This window comes from Taudactylus pleione, unplaced genomic scaffold, assembly GCF_031769625.1.
Source record: "Taudactylus pleione unplaced genomic scaffold, aTauple2 ptg000628l, whole genome shotgun sequence".
NCBI classification, from domain to species: domain Eukaryota; kingdom Metazoa; phylum Chordata; class Amphibia; order Anura; family Myobatrachidae; genus Taudactylus; species Taudactylus pleione.
In genome coordinates this window covers 240,337-261,900 of record NW_028285030.1, presented here as the reverse complement: position 1 = coordinate 261,900, position 21,564 = coordinate 240,337, and the positions used below count along the sequence as shown (strand labels likewise).

The following is a 21,564-nucleotide window of genomic DNA, read 5'->3' as shown; positions in this document are numbered from 1 at the left end:
ACCCTGGCTAATTTTTCACCTTTTGCCTTATGACTTACCCCTGCCAACTGTCCTGTGGATCTGTATATGTAATTCGCCTGGGAGATCTGCTCTCATCATGCTGGCTGCAACACTTCTGTGTATGCATTTGGACTGTGCTCTCCTTTCCACAGTGATTATTCACCTGGGTCCATTACTGTCTGTGAACACTGCTAGTTATGTTTGGAATTGCAGGTGTAGTTCTGACTCTCAGTACTGCATATATGTTTGCTCCCTCTGCATGTTGTGCCCTCCACCACTCAGAATGCTACTGCCAGACCACCTGACTATATCCACCAATTCCTGCAAGACCCAGGGTATAAACATCCTCGTCTGATAGCATTCTGGGCCTGAACATCTCGTTACTTCCCGTGGAGTAGATTGTTCTATAGCTGTCTCTCTGTGTACAAGTGTATCCTAGGCTCCTGCTGGCAGCAACCCCCGGTGCATCTAGAAATCCTGCTGGTTCCCAGACCAGTTCATCTAGTAATCCTGCTAACAGCTATACCTGGTTTATCCAGAAATCCTGCTGGTTCCCAGACCAGTTCATTCAGCAATCCTGCTAATAGCAATACCTGGCATATCCAGAAATCCTGCTGGTTCCCAGACCAGTTCATCATTCTGCTAACAGCTATACCTGGCATATCCAGAAATCCTACTGGTTCCCAGGCCAGTTCATTCAGCAATCCTAATAGCTATACCTGGTGCATCCAGAAATCCTACTGGTTCACAGTCCAATTCTGCAAGTCCAATTCTGCAATTCTACTGGTACCCCGTCCAGCTCAGCAAGCCTTCCTGCCGGTCCCAGTCCGGTTCCTCCAAATTTTCTACTGGTTCCACTCCAACATTACAAGTTTCCTGTACCTGTCATTTATCACCAAAGGCAGTTCTCACTGTCATACAATTCATTTGCAAATAGACCTATTTACATCACCCATGGTTCCAGTCAAGTCAGTCTCTACTGAATCCAGTTCAACACCTAAGTCAGGTAACTCTCAAGCACCAACCGTGACATTGATGGCACAACCATTTCCTCTAACCTTGACTTCTCCCTCTCCTTACAATCCAAACATTTGGTACCTTTCTCAGTCCTGTCATGTCCATCTCAGAATTATTTCTAGGGTAAGACCCTTTCTCACCATGAAGCCAACTAAGAATATCATGCATTAATTGATGATCTCGAGACTGGACTACTGTAACCGCCTCCTATCTGGTCTCAATCCCACCTCTCTCCACTCTAGTCTGTCCTCAATGCTGCTGCTTGGCTCATCTTCCTCTCCAAACTTTCCACATCTGTCTACCCTCTCCTACAAACCCTATACTTGCTCCCCTTCAGAGTCCACTTCAAGCTTCTCACTCACTTACAAAGCCCTCACCCAATCCTCTACCATTTACATCACTGACTTCCTCCCACCCACTACGCACGAGCAGGTCCCTCTTCCCTCATGTGTTTCTTCTTTCCCTTACTTAAACTTATACTACCTACAATGGCACCTAACCTTTAGTTGCTGCCGCCCTGCTACTTATTTGAGTGTTATGATCACGGATGCAGCAATGTTTATAAGCCATGTCTTTGTCCTGCATTGATTTGTACTGTAGGTCACTGTTTTCTTGTTTTGCTCATTTGTAAGGCGCTGCAGAACCCTTGTGGTGCCATAAAAATAAAGGATAATAATATTCATCGCATCCCTGCCCCCTCTGTACAATACCAGTATTTGTATCATGGCACAGCAGGAGTTACAGCCATGATGATGTAAGTTGATGGGATAACTCCCTGAAATTAGTGAGTCTCCCGGACATTCTGGAACAGTAATGATATACATCCCATATTTACCTACTGGATTGGACAAGGTAGAACCACCATTTGATTATTCACCTTGCTCATCACACAATGCAGAATTAAGACTGGAGAAGATAACATGTCACTTATACAGTCTAAAAATGATTTCACAATGTTGGGACAACTATTTGTCTATGGATCTGATACCAAAAAGCAATAGCAGGATATTTTGTATTCCTGGACACGATGAACTTAAATGCATTTTGGTTTGGTCATGTGCATATATGTCATGCTTAAACGTGTGATTTTTATTATGCCCTGGTACGGCATAATTTGTTCTGAAATGTCGAGATGTGTAAAATGTTCATATAGAGATTGTTGTATTCCTTAACTACAGTATAGCCGAGTGACTCTTGTATAGAACAGGGAAATCCATTGCCCTGGAAAAAAGGTATGCAAATATTATTTTCTGTGACTAAACCAGATGATACAAGAATTATCAAACCATTGTGATTTCTATGTGTTTCATAAGTATCAGAACAGGGTGTCCTGAACTGTCAGCTATTGTAAACATTCCCTCTTTCAGGTCCGAACAGGAAGCAATGAACAGCTGAAACGCCAGTGACAACACAAAAGCATGTATTGGATAAACTTCATCTGCCATGTCGATCTACTTCATTAATATGATGGATTGAACATTGTTCCAGGAGACTTCGTTGGTTCTATGACATAATTCTAGGAGGGAATATGGTCGAAAATACAGCTATACTCAGACCAGTCACTATTATTCAAATAATCCAATAATTTAATGTAGGAGTTGTGACACACAAACTGAGGTGTTTCCTGGGCTGTGGGAATACAAGCGGGATAGAGACTTGTTCTTAGGAAAACTGTTGGTTGTAATGGAACTTGGGGTGGAGTGCTGTCTCTTCTCACAAACCCTGTGTAGGTCCTGTGGGTTTTGTTGATTAACCTGGCTATTGTTTAAGTTTCTATTTAGTGAGTATATTGATTATATTGCTATATTACAACTGTATTTTATTATATTTTATCTTCCCTGTTGTGTTGTCTGTACAATCCTGTACCCTAAAGGTACTTTGGGTTATATAGCGAGCCCCGCCTCCAACACCCAGGTACATCTGACACTCCTGGAATGTCCTGGAGACTACTTAAATAGTGGATGATTTCCAGGACTCCTAAGAGTCTGGCAATCTCTCTGTAGCTGAGCTGGGCAGATAAGTACTGGGCAAAACACTGTGTATTGATGCTATTTTAATCCTCACTCTCCAATCACCAGTATTGTAACAGTGGGGACAATTATAAGTAATGACATCTAAGAACTTTGACCTTTTACTTATAGTATAGATCTGTATCCTGTACTACATTGAATTGAAATTGCTCAGGACAATCTGAGGTTAGTTACTTAGGTAAAACACTACAGGACAAAATAAATCAAAGTACAGCAACACCTGTCCATGTTTATGACAGCGGTGCCCATTATCTTGAAAAACAAACAGTGGAGAATAAAAACATTTTATTTCTGCAAGAAAGTACAAGTACTTATTTTTTTAAAGGGCAGAACCTACATCTGACTGGTATCGATTTAATCATTACAGTAAAAGATGTCACATACTGTATTTGGAAAGTTTTATAACAAAGACCAAACAGGTCAGATGGCTAGAGGAGGAGATGCACATGTTTTAGTAGCAACTGTTTGTGATGCCATTCCTGAGACTTTTGAATATCTACCTGAGAACCAATTGCCGCCAAACATGAGAATAACATAGCTTGCAAGATACAAGTTAAAGTAAACCGTCCACTTACATCACTTTAAGGTACAATCTGTTCTATTACAAAAATGGTTTTCAGCTCTGACCCAGAGGAAGTATCACAGTATTATGCACCATGACTGCTAAGTGGATTAACCATACAGGATCCTAAGGGTTTATACCATCATCTGCATAATAGTAGGACATTTTTTTTTTTTTTTTTGCTGTGATGATCTTAAATAAATCATTTATCTTACTAATTTTAACTAGCTCCCTTTTATTTATTATGCTCAGCACTCTGGTGGGTAAAGAGTGCCACTTATGTTAGATTTTAAACAGCCAACACCTTAGTCCAGTAAGTAGAAGGCAGGTACAAAATAGTGTCTGCTGTACATGAATGAAACTATTGCTCCAGTGCAGGAGACTAAAAAATGTGGGTAACAATGCAGCCCTGAGACAGTAGGGGAATGAACAGTAGTGTGTGGTCAGCATCTTAACTTGACTTTGAGGCCTTAATGCTCTTGACAAGTGTTTCTGCTAAAAGGAACCCGGTGTCGATTACTGGCTTAACATTTTCTGAGGAACGGCCATTGTTAGGTTTGAGCTACACATAGCGTTTTGAATTGGGCAAAAAGCTACATTTTTGTCTTATTTGACCACAAAATGTTATCCCACATTTTAGTTGGGTCACTGGTAAACACCAAACATGCTTTTTTTAAAAAAAAAACATAATTGCTTATTTCTAGCATAGCAAGCCTCCCACACAGGCCAGTTGTATTCAGAACTGTTGATATGGTTGACAGGCTCCCCTTCACTCCTGTCTCAGCCACTGAACTCTGTACTTTCTTCAAAGTGATAGATGGCCTCTCTGTGGTTTAACTCACAGCTTTCCTTGATGCTCAGATGGTGAGTTTTTAGTGATGGCCTTGTTTAGAAAGGGGTGCTAAGAGGGGCAGTACTATGTACTATATTAATGAACTCCATTACAGAGTGTGTGAGTATCCTGGTCAACTCAGAAGTGGGAGAGTTTTATTGCATTGTCCAATCTGATTTGCCAAACCTTTGGAAGTTAGCCCTCTCACGCATTGGCACAACTACCATAGGTGCAGGGGGTTCAGCTGCTATGGGGCCCAGAACTGAGGGGGGCCCATCTTGTCAAAGTTACATGTGTTGTATACATTTAGCACCATTGGGTGGTACATAGGGGCACTTACAAACTTTTGCTATGGGGCCTACAAATACCTAGTTACGCCCGAGTCGCATGGTCACAAGATCTTTTCTGGGCAGGATTACTGTTTAGTCATTTGTTACTACTGGGGAATGTATATTATCAGAAACTACTACCTTTTCAGTAAAATAGTATTTTGTAACCTTAAACATAATGTAACTCCCAGGAACAGGGAATACTTATTACCCACTGGCACTGAGTTGAACACCAGTGACTCTATATGCTGTAGTTAATGAGTTCTTGAGCTTGGTATAGGGGGGCAATGTAGAACAATTATTATTTTATCTCCCTTCCTCTAATTTTCTCTCAGGATCAACATGGCAACATCCATTGCGGTTTCCACCGTTTGTATGTGGAAATGGCAACATTTGAAACCTGAGGGTCCTTCCCTCGCCTCGTTTTTTTTTTTTTTTCCCCATGGGTGGGGCCCAAAGTATACTTCTCACCTGGGCTTACCATTCGCTAGTTCCGCCAGGTGTAAATATGTAGTAACCTTTAGCGACCAATAAACCATATTCATTGATCTAGTGCATTGCATTTAAACAAAAGCAAAACGTCTGATTGGCTGGTTAAAGTTGGACCGCTTTGTTAGTACATAATAATCCCACTGGTGTTATTGAGCTCATCGACTGCATGCTTAAAATCAAGTATTTAAGGCAAGTGACCTAGTGCAATATGATTAAAATCAAGTACGGTATTTAAGGCAAGTGATCTAGTGTAATATACACTTCCACCCTGATGAACTGCTTAAGGTCACATACATCCATGTAGCCAGTGATCCATGTTTGTAACACCCCAGGCCCCAGCTGCAGTCTGTGCAGCATTTACTCCTCCTGCACAAGCAGCACCATCCCCCGCCCAAGCAGACACTGAAGCGGAGGATTAGATGAGGAGATCTCCCGGCAGCATCGGATTGTTCGTCACAGTCCTACATCATCATTGTAATCACTGGAACCCCCGGGCCGGCGGCTCAGCCCCGATCTCCCCCAGCTGTGAGTATACACTAATATACAGCAGCACCTGATGCCATGACCGTTCGGTCCCCATCCTCCCACCAGCAGCATCCGCCCCCACAGTGACCGTCTTCCCCGGCAGCAGCAGGACCATCCCCTCCTGCTACCTGACTGTCCTGTCTCTCCCTGGCCGGTGCTTACACTTCCCGTCATTATCATATATCCTGCCCGTACAGTATGTTCTTCCCACCATAGCCAGTGGCTTTATTCGCTCCTGTGCATGAAATACGTATACAGGATCAGATCACAGTCATTTGTATCGGCCTCCTGCTAAGGGGGAATATTCATGTCTTCCGAGAGATTACTAGTTTGTAATTGCACCATCAAAATGAACTTCCATAACCTGAAATGTGTATTGCCTGTTTAATTTTTTTTATCGTTGTATAAATTGTAACAATTCTATACAATTACGTGATTTTCCCAATTGTCCTGTGCTTTTGACCTTTGACATATCTTCCATCTTGTGCTGCCCTCCCCTGCAGAGAAACTATATAAATGTCAGTTATATGTGTGATGCTTTCATATTGCCGTTTCAATAGGGCCGCTAAATCTAAAATATAACGTTTTTAAAATCATTTTGCCATTGATTCTATGTAAAAGTCTTAGTACTGTATTTCAAATAAAGGTGCCCACACTGGACGATTTTAGGCATGATTTGCACGAAAACGTTGCATCGAAACAATACACCATTTAAAAATGTGCAAATCGCGCAGCTCCAGGAGCGATAACGATCCAATGCGCGGTCCCGCGGGTCGTTTGTCGTATCTTCAGATCTTACCTACTGCAGGTAAGATCTGGCAATCTCCTTAACGATGCATTGGAAATCGCTAAAGACGCACGATAGGTCGTTAGTCACATTGCACAGTATAGCAGGATATCGTCTGTCCAGGAGTGCCGGGGAGTTCAAGGGAAATCGTTAACATCGCATCTTTTGTGAGTCGTCCAGTGTGTGGGCACCTTAAGGATATTTGAGAACAAGTTCTGATTGTGGGGGAAGATTATTTTTTCAAACTTCCTGATGGTCAGCCTATTGAAATACATTGCATTAAATTTGTTTTGTAGCTTCTTTGATAGCTTGTTTGCAGTTTATTTTTATTTCCCCATGATGTTTGCTACAGCCAATATAGATCCTTTTCCATTTGGAAGTGATGAAATTACTGTATCCAGCATGTTGACTGCATTTTCATTTTAGCTGTGTTTTCTTGCCATAGAGAACAATGATCTCTGTGACCATAGACGTAATTATAGCTATAGCTGCCCATGTTGTCCAGAGGCACAAACCCGGGGTCTGATGAAATTCAGGCCTGTAAGGTCCAAAGGTATACAGTACATAAACTTAGGGGGTAGGTCAGTATATTTTGTCGATGGTTAGAATGTCAGCATGTCGTCACTAATGTTATGTCAGCATGCTTACAATGTCAATAATTAATGATGCGGTTGTTCCGACAGTAAGCATGCTAAACCTAACCCGACGGCTAACGTTCCAGCGTTTGCAGCTTTAGTCGCAGGTTGTGGCTAATGCTACCAAACAGTGGTTGCTGCGGTATGTCCCTAACTCTTAACTTAAACCTAAAGTCGGCATTTCTCTAAATGTTGCCAGTTCACTTGTTGACATTTGCATCGTCGACTTTGCGAATGTGTCAACATTTTGCTAGTGTCAACATGTTAGCTGTTGACATTTCAACAATTTCCACATCATAACTGTTGACATTATGCTGTCGACATTAGCTGACTACTAGGGAACATTTTACGCAACTCCTGATTTGCTCTGTGAATACTGTCCTGTCAGCACTCTTCATTTGTCAGAGACTTACACGGACTGCTCTAAGCGCGGATCTGCTTGTAAATCTGCTATCGTAAAATACCCATGTGCCAATAACCAATTTAGAGGACGTAGAGCCTGATTCAGAGATGTATGATAACCCAATGGTTTCCGTACATTTCCGATGTGTTTAGATCTGCGCATGTGCAGAAGTCGCACCGTACATGTGCAGACCCTTAGCTGCGATATTGCTTGCAGTGCCACAAGCTCCGCAGCGTGATTGACATGCTGCTGGTGGTTGGTGGTGGAGACAGTCTGCGTCCCAGAAAACTGGCCCGTTGGCCCTGCTTTCGGGACGTGCTGAGGCCAGTGGCTGCGTCCTTGGCATATTATTGCACAGCGGCTGTGTGATACGCATAGAACTCTAAATCGGGGCCAATCAGGGGAAGTGATGTCTGCTTAAGGCCACTTAACAATAGTGCTATAAGTCTCATTTATTCCTACTGTAGTTACACCACTGTCTGTGACATCTACTGTATATTCCTGTGGAAATTCACAAGCTGTTTGACAAACATGATACAGGCAAACTATATATTTACAAATAATTACTGTTGAATGCAAAAAAAAAGCAGGTAAATGTAACTGCACAGCAAATACCCAATATTATTTGTAACATCTGAGGTTGTCTAAATATATGAAATATTATACATGTATTTTTCTGAGTACTGTTAGTAGTTCATTCTATATATATATATATATAGGCATACTTATATTTTATGTTTTGTTGTCAATTGGAAATAACATCTGTAGTTTTTTTGTGCAGTGAATGATGTATGAATGTGCAAATAGTGCACCTGTATTACGTATACAACCTCTCTTTAGAAAACCTGCTGGTTTTCGTTATTGCACAAACCCCCAAGGTGAGTTACTGCTGCTGGGCAACGTTCGATAAATACCCAGATGGAAACTAGCAAGGTTATGCATTTCTGTAGTTAACGTCGGTCTTCAATGATATGGAGAAAGGAGTAGATTATAATGTATATCCATTCATTTATAAATATTAGAGAAATTAAGCAATTTTTATTTGAGAAAATTAAATATTTTCTTCTCAATAGTACATACAATATTTCCACTTTACCATTGATCATCTTTTGCATGGAATAAAGCTTAGTTTTTTCTATATTCCTCTCTTACAGTATTTGCATTGGTACTGTGGATGCAGTTTATATGTATAATACTAGCCACCATTCTAATTCCTGCCCCCTGCATCTTACCAGTGTCACCACAAACCCCATTGCTGCTGCCCTGCAGCTGGCTGGGGCCCAGCCACTGGGATGTGCTGGGAAGGGCAGGAGGATCATGGATGAGAGATTTGTATTGTAGCTACCAGATCAGCAGAATTTCCCCAGCCTGGGGCAACTGTGCATATTCCCGCTGCCTCCACGCGCACCCATTCCCATCTGCCGAACATGGTGACGATCAACGTCCTCTTTGCACAATATACCCTGTATTTCCTGGGCTTCCTGTTGAGCTTCCTCATTGTGGTGCCCCTTACTGAGAACTAGGGATGTGCGCCGGACCATTTTTGCCGGATTTGGATTTGGTTCTAATTCGTCGTCCGGATTTGGATTTGCCAAACTGCGGTGACTGGCTTTGGATTTGGATTTGGATTTGGATTTTTTTACAAAAATGTACAAAAAAAAGCTAAAATCACATAAATTGGTCTTTTTTTTCTTCCTAGAGTATTATTAACCTCAATAACATTAATTTCCAGTCAATTTAGACCATATCACAGCTTATAATATTGTTTTCAACATTATTGGCCAAAGGTTGCAGTGAGCTGACTGGTTACTAAGCGACAAAGCAGCGGCACAACGACACAGACACCACAGTATAAAGCACATCTATGACACATTGCCACACAGCAGTGGCAGAAATGAAAAGTAGTGCACCCACCCAGTGGGGTACGGCCAGCAGAGTCACAGTACTTGTTTACAAAGTGGGCTACGGCCCTAGGAGTCACAGTGCACAATCTTATTAGCATTACACCGCACATAGGGCCTGATTCACATTACACCATAAAGTAGTGTCTCTTATTTATGTTACGACACACAGTAGTGCCCCTTTTACACAATGCCCACAGTAGTGACCCTTTTACACAATGCCCACAGTAGCGGTGTCCCTTACACAATGTCCCCCAGCAGTGGTGCCCCCTATGCAGTCCCCTTAGTAGTAGGGTCCACTATGCAGTGCCCCCAGTAGAATGCCCCCCAGTAGTATGCCCCCCATTAGCAGGCCCCCCCCAGTAGTATGCCCCCCCAGTAGTATGCCCCCCATTAGCATGCCACCCAGTAGTATGCCCTCCCAGTAGTATGGCTCCCCCAGTAGTAGGCTGCCCCAGTAGCAGGCCCCCCCAGTAGTAGGCTGCCCCAGTAGTAGCCCCCCCTGTAGTATGGGCCCCCCCTGTAGTATGGCCCCCCTTGTAGTAGGCTGCCCCAGTAGCAGCCCCCCCCCAGTAGTAGTAAGCCCCCCCCAGTAGCAGGCCCCTCAGTAGTATGGCCCCCCCAGTAGCAGACCCCCCCCAGTAGTATAGCCCCCCCCAGTAGCAGGCCCCTCTGTAGTATGGCCCCCCAATAGTGCAGATCCCCCCCAGTAGTATGGCCCCCCCAGTAGCAGACCCCCCCAGTAGTATAGCCCCCCCCCAGTAGCAGGCCCCTCTGTAGTATTGCCCCCCCCAGTAGTGCAGACCCCCCCAGTAGTATAGCCCCCCAGTAGCAGGCCCCTCTGTAGTATGGCCCCCCCAGTAGTATAGCCCCCCCCAGTAGCAGACCCCCCCAGTAGTGCAGACCCCCCCCCCCAGTAGCGCCCCCGGACCTTTGACACGTAAAAAATAAAAAAAATAAAACTTACCTGATTCCCCGCTCCCGCGCCGTCCGCTCTGTCACACGCTGAGGAGGGAGCTGGAAGACGGAGCTCATGTGTGAGCTCCAGCCGGCTCCCTCCGTGCAGTAGCCAATGAGAGTCTGTGTGACTCTCATTGGCTGCTGTAACAAACACACAGCTGCCGCTGGCGGCTGTGTGTCTGTGTAGGGCAGAGCGCTATCACTGCGCTCTGCCCTACACGCGAGGAGACCTGATGTCGGATTCTCTAGTGAGAATCCGACATCAGGCGGCCGCCGTTCGGCCCCGAACGGGGATCCAAGTCAGGCGGTGAACACCCGAACAGGGTTCGGGTGGACTCGGATCCCCAATGTTCGGAGCGGTTCGGATTCCACAGAATCCGAACCGCTCATCTCTACTGAGAACAGTGCTGGCTTCAATGGGAGGTGCCTCCTGTTCACCAAGGACGTGTGGCTGAGTGGGAACATACTGCTGTAGAGGGAGCACTTCACGGTGGAGGAATGGTGGTCGGAATCTGTCTGCAGGTTCAGCGTAGGGATGGACATCAGAATCCAATGGTTGCTAACCATCAATGCTTTTGTTCGATGATGTTTCAATGGTTGTTTTTTTTCTTTAATTCCTGATAGCTATGCGTACCCTGGCCCTACCTGGCTACTGCCTCTGCATCAGAACATCTTCATGGGTTCGGTGGAGGCTGTCTCTCAATGTCTGTCTGCCTCAGACGTGACCCTGCACAGTCCCTGACTCCCTCCTTCACTAGGCTACTGCTAAGCAACAGGGGACATTGCTCTCTCTGTTTGGCTTGCACTGTCTCTGGCTGTTTCAGCACTCTGGCCAGCTCCTATACAGCAGCTTGGTGCAAGATTTTTTTGTGTTTTTTGCTTCACTATTCACTTCACTGATCGGCTCCCTTTGTCACAGAGGAATGGTTCATACACCTAAACCTTCCTCAACAAATGCTGTATAGAATAGTGGAAACCCCATAAAAATCCATTTATTGGTTCAAGAGATTAGCCCGAACAAACAGGCAGATCCCTACACTCGGGGACTTTACTTTTTTATATATATATATATATATATAGCGAGAGACAGAGAGAGCTTATGCCCTGGTGCATAAAGTCCAGTGTACATGTGCTATTACAGAGATTAGCAGATAATGTCAAAGCATATCGGAATGGGTCTGGTATCATTAAGCAGGATATAATGGTATTAGTAGTAATGGAGCTATAGACGCTTAGCCCAATATTCTAGTATGACTATGCTTAGGGCAATGATGTCACTGAATAATGCCCGAAAACCAGACTGTTAGCGTAGTCATGTAGTCAACAAAACTTGTAGTATTTGATTTGTGATAATATGGATAAAGCAGACATAATTTGTATAAAAGGCAAAGTGTTTCACACTACACATGCACCAGGACTGATATTAGTATTCATCAGATGTGGATCCGTGATGTCAGTAATTGCAGTCTGCACATGGCCGTGATCATTATGGGCCTGATTTACAGTTGCATGCATGTGTGTCATGTTACATAATGATTACTCACTGTTTAAGTGCAGCACACAGCTCCTGACACTGTGAGGGAGCCGGCCAGCCCTGCACAATCCGACCTCCGGCACTCCCCCTCTCCCCCCACCTCCCAGTGATAATAAGCAGCATGGTGGGACAGGAGTGGGATCACGGGGACGAGGCCACGCTACTTCCACTGTGGCCACGCCCCTATCTGTGAGGCCACGTCCTCGTCGGACCGGGTGACACCGTGGGGACGGATGCCACTGCATGCAGTGCACATGGCGCCATTTTCCCAGAGATCTGCATATGTGCAGCTGAGAAATCTCTGGCACTTATTGATGTCATTTTTCCAGAGATGTATGTGGTAGACTGTGGTACAATGCCACTACTTAACTCAACACATCCGCCAGCGAGAGGATGGGGCTGCATGGAGACTGCACACGGTTCTCCTCCTCTCTTAAACCACCCCACACATCATTACACCATTAGGTTATGCATATCTTAAGATTTGTGCAACTCAATTTATAGACATTTAATCAAAAAGTGTTCAGACGCATCTGGGGTATATTTATACTCAAATGTAAGTTAGGCCCCATTGAGTACAATCATCCGCCAAATGCACTATAGGGGCACCATGTGATACTGTGGTTCAGCATGATTGTCAGGTTTATAGTTGAACTGGACTCATATCCAAGGTGGGATTTTGCGGTCAAACCTTATATGATTTGGACGCTCACCGAATATATGCACCAAGCCTGGATGCGATGGGCAGCACCATCTTTAGATGGCGTTACCCAATAGAAGACTATTGGGCTTCTATTTTCATTTCCCCCTGAGAGGGATCCAATCGGATCCCTCCCAGCACTCACACGACGCATGCAGAGAAGAGCTCCAGGTCCTAAACCCGGAATTCCTTCTATCGCAAAGGACAGCTCTTACTGGGAGAGCTGTCCTTACTGGGAGAGCTGTCCTGACTGGGAGAGCTGTCCTTTGTGATTTTCCTCGAGCATACGGCGTTAGTAAAGCGATGAGTGGCAGCATGCATCGTGGGATGCTTCATGCATCCTGTGCTTAGTCTTTGAAATGACCTGTAGGTGGTTTAAGTTTAGGCATGTTAAGGCTGACGTTCAAAAATGACCAGCAGGTAATATCCACAAATAAATGTAATTATTTGTTTTTTTAAATGTACAGTTATTTCCATATTCAAAACTAGCACCCACAAATGGTTCCTCAGTAAGGAAGCCAAGGAATGGGTACGGGATGCCGGCGCTTGGGATCCTTGCGCCCAGAATCCCGATGCCAGCATCCCGACCAGGTTACAATGCCGACGCCTTAAGGTAAGTACTCCTAACCTAACCCCTAACCCTCCCTCCCTGCACCCTAACTCTAACCCTCCCCCTAGCAGCCTAACCCTCCCCCTAGTGCCTAACCCTAACCCCTTACCCTATCCCTCCCGGCTGGGATGCCGCCGCTGGTATTCTGATAAGTGTCGGGAATCGGGCGTCGGCATTCTGACCGCATCCCGGAAGTCAATTATTAGTAGATTGTTTTTAAGTGTAGATTCAGAACACTTCCCTCCACCAATCAAATAGACCATTACCATTGTTGATATCTTATTGGATAACCTAAGATGCTAGCACCTCCCTGCTCTCAACCTACTTCTCGTTTAAAATTGCTCTGTGTACAGAGGCATTGTCATCCTGGAAGACACCACTAATGTCATGAAAGAAATACTGCAACATTGGGTGAAGATGTTCATTCAGTACTACGTATTAAATAGCATCCTTGTCTTCTAAGGAAATGACTGCGCTTAAACTCTGCCAAGAAAATGCACCCCATATGAATTTACCAGAACCATCCACTGGTCAGGGAGAGCTGTGGAGGAAAAAAAAAAAAGATTATTTAACAAAATATTTTGTTTTGGTGCTTCCTGATTTTCCTTTATTGAGAGATATCATGGATGCACATGTCATCCTGGGTGTACACAGGGCATGAATCAGAGCCGCTCGTAAGCGGCCGCTCGTTCGCTCCGAGCGATGTTTGCCCAACTGCACATGCGTACGGATCGTTATACGCATGCGCGAACCAGTCAGTGCGGTCGAAATTCATGTGCTCGCAAAATAGCGAATGCCTGATAATTTGAGTGACAGGAGTAGGCGTATGTGGGTGGTAACGGGGGAAGGTGCTTGAAAACGGGGAGTGGAGATCCGAACGCAGGCGTACTCATACCCTGGTCGATGTACTCGATTAATCTAATAAATAGCGGACATGACGTAGGATGCGAGCGGCCAGGGGGCGTAGTTTTCCAAAAAACGACCGCAAGTTTGGTTCGCTCGTTCAGACCTAGAGGCGTGAACAGACCGCAAAGAGCGAACGGTTGATTTGAATAGCCACCCCTATTTTCTGGACGAGCGAGCGCTAATTGCGTCCGGCTCTGAATCAGGCCCACTGACAGAAAAACTGTGTGTCAGACCTGACACCCAGCAGATATTGTGGTCATACATTGTGAGATATGTCACTGTGTATGACCACGCAATATCTGGCTTCCTCCCCTGTGAATGACCAGGGGAAATATCCGTTGGTCATCAGTGCATACACTGCCCAGTGCAGCTAACTTCCAACTCCAAAAATATTGTATCGGACAGACGTGTTGGACTATTCGGCATTTCCGACTGATTGACATTTTGAAAACTGGGCAAACCGATATTAGGCGGACTGCCCAGATAATTGTATAATGTATGCTCAGCATAAAGTACTGTATTTCTCTCCCTCGCATAGAACGGTCACATACCAGCCATGTTGTACTCTCAGGAGTATTGTGTCACCCAGAGAGAAAATTCATTTGTGATCAACATCAATTACCAATACATAAACTTGTGGCTGCTAATGTCGGTAACACTGTGCCACTAATTATAGCAACAATAATAAGCAGGAGTACTGGGAGCTGTTCCTGAAATATCCAATATGAGTAACCCATTTATATACTGCTCTGATAATCGGAAAATTTATTATATTTGATGTGTTATATATTTTTTTTTTATTAAGAGAACGCAACAAATTATTACTTAAACATCAAACAAATTAGGGCCTGATTCAGAGTTGTACGCTATGCCCATATTTATGCAGTTGGCTGATGAATTTATTACAATGCATCCGTCTAAGTCACATGGCGCATGCGTCCCGATGCTTCTGCGATGTTGCTCACTGAGAGGATTTAGACGCAGAGTGATTATCATGCTGGGTACACACTAAATGATGCACAACGTCGTCTGCAGCGGGTTCCGACATTGGCAAGTGCATACACATTTGCTGATGCTGGCAGCGATGGAGTGACAGCGGGGGCCATACTGCATTTGGCGATGTTGCTGATGACGTGCGGGAGCATGCATCATCAGCGACATAGCGGGTAAACACCGGCTGATGTGGACATATGTCGTCCGATCCGCCGGATCAGACGCCATATTATCTAGTTTGTAACCGGCCTTAAGCATCGTTTGTGGGTGGTTAGAAAGACGCAAGATTGTCGCAGACATTTTATATGCGTGTCAGAACCAGCGACTGTGGGCCTGATTCAGCAATAATCTGTCAGCGTTCAGCCGGGGATCGGCCCTTTCCTTACCGTCCCGCCAGCTTCCTCTGACTTCCCGGGCAGTCGGGCGGCTGGTGCGGCGACGTGGGAGGAGCTGAGCATTCACCCTGTAGCTGTGGTGTCAGGCGACCCGGTGAGCGGGGATCGCAGTTTCCATCATGGGCGCCGCCATGACACTTTCCCTATGTCAGTACTTCCTTCCCTGAGTGGCCCGGCTGGTCAGCTGACGCTGTGGGCCTATCAGCAGGCTTCCAGGGGTTTATATCCGGCTCCTGTGCTCCAGGTAGTTGCCTGAACAATCATTGTCGCCGCTAGTGTAACTAGAGGAGTCTCGTTCCAGGTTCCCGTGCTTCCAGTGTGTTTCTTCCAGAGCTTCTAAGCTATTTCACCACAGTGCCTTTACTATCAACAGCCTGTGTGCAAGTTTAACCTCCATCTCTCCACAGTGCTTTTACTATCAACATCCTGTGTGAAAGCTAACCTCCATCTCTCCACAGTGCCTTTACTAATCAACAGCCTGTGTGCAAGTTTAACCTCCATCTCTCCACAGTGCCTTTACTAAGCAACAGCCTGTGTGCAAGTTAACCCTCCATCTCACCACAGTGCTTTACCATCACAGCCTGTGTGCAAGTTAACCCTTCATCTCATCACAGTGCTTTTATCATCACAGCCTGTGTGCAAGTTAACCCTTCATTTCACCGCAGTGCTTTTACCATCACAGCCTGTGTGCAAGTTTAACCCCCATCTCTCCACAGTGCCTTTACTAAGCAACAGCCTGTGTGCAAGTTCAACCTCCATCTCTCCACAGTGCCTTTACTAATCAACAGCCTGTGTGCAAGTTAACCCTCCATCTCACCACAGTGCTTTACAATCACAGCCTGTGTGCAAGTTAACCCTTCATCTCATCACAGTGCTTTTACCATCACAGCCTGTGTGCAAGTTAACCCTTCATCTCACTGCAGTGCTTTTACCATCACAGCCTGTTTGCAAGTTAACCCTTCATCTCACCTCAGTGCTTTTACCATCACAGCCTGTGTGCAAGTTAACCCTTCATCTCATCGCAGAGCTTTTACCATCACAGCCTGTTTGCAAGTTAACCCTTCATCTCATCGCAGTGCTTTCACCATCACAGCCTGTGTGCAGGTTAACCCTTCGTCTCATTGCACCCTAGTGCATGATCTCCGGACGGCAATCCGGTATATACTTCGTGGGATATCCAGCTGTTACCTCAGCCTACCAATAAATCTCCACACCTATCTAGCCAGCACCTCAAGTGCCTTTCTCCAGCCAGGAGTTCTATCCCACTCCCCACGTGCCTATTCCAGGAATTACCCTTGGGCCACGGGTGTTTTGATTGTCTTTTCCCTGCAGGCCTTGGTCACCGTCAAAGGACCGCGACCTGCTTACAGGGAGCCGCACAAGCCCATATCCCGCTTGGAGGGGTCACTGGCGAACACCTCCTTGTGAGTTAGACTCCGCACCATTGACTAGGTCTAGCCAACGACCAAGACTTGTGGATGCGGAGATCATACGTCCAGGCCCCTCGCCTTCGCCTCCTCCCACAGCCTCAGACCTCGGCTTTCAAAAACCCGCCGCCCAGCGTGACATAATCGCTATAACACACGCACCACAGTTTCTAATATTAGTGGTGAAATGCAAATATTTGCAATCGCATTGCGATTACAGCTTACCATAAGGACGCCCACTTCCCCTTATACACATCCGTATACTTGGGCAACATAGCGAACTAATCGGTAACATCGAGTAACATCAGACCCAGTTAAGGCAGGTCAGACCTCACTCAGGAATTACTAACTTCAGGTCACGCTATGAGGCCTCATGCTGCATATGGTATTGCAATGGATAACTTATGCACGCCCCTGCAACACCGTCTCAACGCACTGGCATGCCTGCGTTCGGCCGACCACCCCTCCGTCACCACCCACAAACGGCACTTCCTGTCAATCACTGTGCTCGGGGTCTACGTAGCCTCTGCAAACGAATTTCCCATTGCTATTGCTGATTCACGCACTGCGATGCATATGCATGCGCAATGCAAATGAATCGACTGATTGCGTGCGTCTTTGCTACTGCGATCCTTGCTGAATCAGGCCCAGTGTCTTTGTACTTAGTGTCACTGGTGCAGACATTTAGTTTTGTCATCCATCCTGAATAGCCATGGGGTTACTCAGAAGACCGATGCTTTGTCTTTGTATGCAGGCGCTGTGACTTCTTACACAGATGCTTGGATTTGCAAAGCCATAGGTGGGCGTCTCAGTACATCTCCCGGCGGCTGCGACAATGCATATTAACTTACAGTATCTGTCTAAAAAGTAATGATGTGCTGGTCTGGTTCTCAGAACCAACAACCAAATTTAGCGGTTCCGTGTCAAAATGACATAATTTTAGCTGTTTTTTTTTTTTTTCTTTCTTCATTTGAAAATAAAAATACAGATCGAAAACCAAAACACGTGAGGGTGGTTTTGCAAAGTAAGAGAGATCTCACACCATTACCGATAAGGAAACACCGGAAGGAAGGATTGGTGAGCGTAGGTAATAAAATTCTTATTTTCTTCTCTAATTCCAAACAAAACTTACTTTTAATTTTGGTAGCTCTACATTTAGGGTGTATAATTTGTCATACAGGTAAAATATTTACACTTTGAAATTCTTGGACTAAAGTGCTACAATATCTCAATTACATTTAAAATCCCTCTATCCTGACACCGCCCCTGGAACCCGTCTCATTTACCAGTGCTCCTCCCTGTGACTGTAAGACGGTATGATCAGTGCTCGTACCCCTCTCTATGACATTATTACAGAACATCAGTAATTATTTACTCTTCTTTACTTGTGTTATGAAATGTTCCGAGTAACAGGTTTCCAGATAATAGGGTCAATCCAACTAGGTGTGAAGGGGGCACATTGGCATAGGAACGGCATAGAAACACATGCAACGGCACGCCAAGTTGCCCCCCTTGTGGCCCGATCTCACCCTAGACTCGAAAGAACATAAATGTGCGAGTCCATATGTATCGTAACTGCAGCATACACCCACACATACTCGCAGGTGCGAGGATCTCCCACCTAATTGGATTGGCCCCAATATGTTGTATCCCTGAATTGCTGTTTAGTTATATTGTGTATTTTGTGCTTCCAGTGCACCACAATGCAGCCTCATTGGAGATGGTTATGTTTGGCTACATTGCTCTTTGCTTTAGCAGCTGCAGACATCACTGACAAGGTAGATGATGAGGAGGATGTTCTTTTAGGCAGTACAGAAGAAGTCCAAAGTGAAGAGCAAAAAGGTTATTTAGGGGTAAGTATGTTTAAAAAAAAAATCCCATGTATGTAGTTTGTAATAACTTCAATATGATTTTCAGCTATTTGTAATGTGTAATACAGTGACGTACAAGGAGAGAGACCCTGTAATTGGTGATTCCAATGTCACAAAGTGAGTGCTGCGCATTCACACAGTCTATGGAGCTGGTTAGTGATTGGTTGAATGTTGAGACCAGAATATTGACAGTTATGATGTTGACAGGACCGGACAGGCCATCTGGCACTTCTGGCAGACGGGCGAGACCACGCCTCCATGACTTGCAGCACTCCCCTGTGTGGCATGGCCACGCTCCTTTTCCATGTGCGCTCACAAGAGATGCCGGGGCTGTTCTACAGCCCCAGTCTGTGCCTGGATGTCGACACCGTTAAAATGTCAATACCTGAAAAATGTCAGCATCACAGAATGTCAACATTGCCATTGTCGACATTTTACGTTAGGGTTACTGTTAGGGTTAGCATTAGACCTAGACCGACATTAAAAGCACAGTATTGACAAACCAACCATGTTAAGATATCATCAGTGTCAACATGCTGAATGTTAAAACAGATGTTGTTTACCACTGTTCTAAGATAAATGCTAAATCTTCTGTTCAAGTTGTCCAATAGGTGATACTGTATGTAATTGCTGGTCAGGCAATGTTTTGCATGCTAGTGATTATAAAGGTATTGTATTGAGAAAATCTGTTTTTCTCATAAAAGCGTCAAAGGGTTATATTAGGCCCACAATTTACCAGCAGGACAACCTTTAGAGTTCAAGTTATTCAAACTTCCCCAGCAAGGGCCAAACTCAGCATTGTCTCCTGTATGCAAGCAAAAAACAAGCAAGGTTCTCCTGCCAGATAACACACAATGCTAATTGAATCTCCCCCAAAACAGTCATATGAACTTGACTTAAAAATGTTTTTTATTCAAATCAGGTTGTATACAAGACGCCCATCCCTAGTGGTGATGTGTTTTTTGCAGAGTCATTCGATGATGGATCGTTGGATGGGTAGGTTAATTACTATCAATTTGTTTATTGTTTACTCTGCTATATGACTGGAACTCCTCACTATGGAGGTCATGCAATGAATACGTACTGCCAAACACCTAATTTCTCCACTTGTGTACACCTGCTCTTTAGAGACCCCTCTGCAGGCTAGAAGTGCAAGTAATATGCAGGGAGGCTCACCGTGCAATGTGTAAGCATCACATCAAAGTCCACCCTCCTACACTTTAAATCAACCACTTGCATTCACATTAACTTATTTTCTTCCCGAAAATACTGCTTGGTTTAGACTAATTTATAGCTGAAATTAATCATACCAGTGTAGGGACATGTGGACAGTTTTAATTATGTGTGTGTGTGTGTCCGGGCACATTGGCAGCCGTTAACATGGTTCAACATGGCAACAGGCACCATGTCAACATCCTCAGAATGTTGACAAGTTTACAATGACACCATGTGAAATGTTGACATTATCAGAATGCTGACACAGGGGGGCGGTGATGGGAGTGTGACGGTTGGACACTAGGGGGAGGGTTAGGGGAAAGGATTAAGATTAGGGATAGGATGGGAGAATACTCACTAGTACCGCCGCACATCAGATGTCTGCACTGGAACTGTTCATCACATGTCCACCAGAACCAGGTAAGTTACCGCTGGGCCACGTTATGCATGTCATCCGTATAAACATGATGAATGGCAACTTTTTCACTATCAACATGCTGCTTGTCAACATTTCAACCATGTCTTCATTTTCATGTTGGCCTTTATTTATGTTGATTTGATAACTGTCGACATAACATAATTTTTAGTCATTCTCTGTAAGGGTGTGATATATTTGCCAAATTACAACATTAATAGTTCCATTAAAATGATAGGGCGAGACGTGAAAATGGCTAGCTCTGAGTGCAAATCTCAGGCCATTGTAGTCTTTAACTGGCCATGTGCTCCTCTGCACACACCATTAAAAATGGTATCTTTCTGTTTACAACATAAATCAACTTGCCTACTCTTTACTTTGCCAGAAACGCTCTAAAACACAGCTGAACTATACCTGGATTTGCACTTTGCCCATTTTCATAAATTTGAATTAGAAAAACCCTCAGCGCTTAAAAATCACACTTATACTTCACAATTAACCTGCAGCAGTTAAAGAATGAAGGGGAAAAAACTGCAACCCGACAAAAAGCATAAATAAAATAACAATACCGTGCTGGTACACAACATATAATCAATTTAGTATATCTTCCAGGTAAATTTTAAAACAGTAGATATAAAAATTACATGCATCAAAATTATCTACACACTAATACAATAGATTAGTGTACTACAAATATAAAAATAAATTGTAGTTAATTTGAGAACTGTAATGTTCTTTTTAGGCTTTAAAAAGTAGTGTGTCCCGGATTCGTTATAGAGTAATAAAATACAAGTTGTTTCCATCAGGATATAAATAGTACCTGGTAATTGGTTACAAATTACAATATGTCCACAGCTCACTTGGAGAGATATCCGTGCTGTTCACTGAAAACAGCGGGCAGCGAGCTTAGCTGTCAGATTTGAAGGTTATATTATTCCTCGGTATAGTTACAGGTGGCCAAAGTGGAGAACACAAGCCGCCGGATCCTGCTGCGGCTGTGTAACTCACCGCCAAGCTCCACAAGT

At 44.5% G+C, this 21,564-nt stretch overlaps 1 protein-coding gene across 2 annotated transcripts in view; it reads left to right on the top strand.

The window, feature by feature from the left end:
* The first annotated feature begins 5,663 nt into the window (after positions 1-5,663).
* Positions 5,664-21,564, top strand: part of CLGN (calmegin) — a 47,305-nt gene continuing 31,404 nt past the window's right edge. The window contains exons 1-4 of one of the 2 annotated variants that reach the window (XM_088454714.1): positions 5,664-5,787; positions 18,027-18,125; positions 18,797-18,891; positions 19,832-19,905. In XM_088454714.1, coding sequence (XP_088310840.1) covers positions 5,682-5,787; positions 18,027-18,125; positions 18,797-18,891; positions 19,832-19,905 — 374 coding nt within the window. In that variant the 5' untranslated portion in view covers positions 5,664-5,681. Of the gene's footprint in view, positions 5,788-18,026; positions 18,126-18,732; positions 18,892-19,831; positions 19,906-21,564 lie in introns of those variants that run through there. The other variant, XM_088454715.1, reaches the window with a different exon arrangement.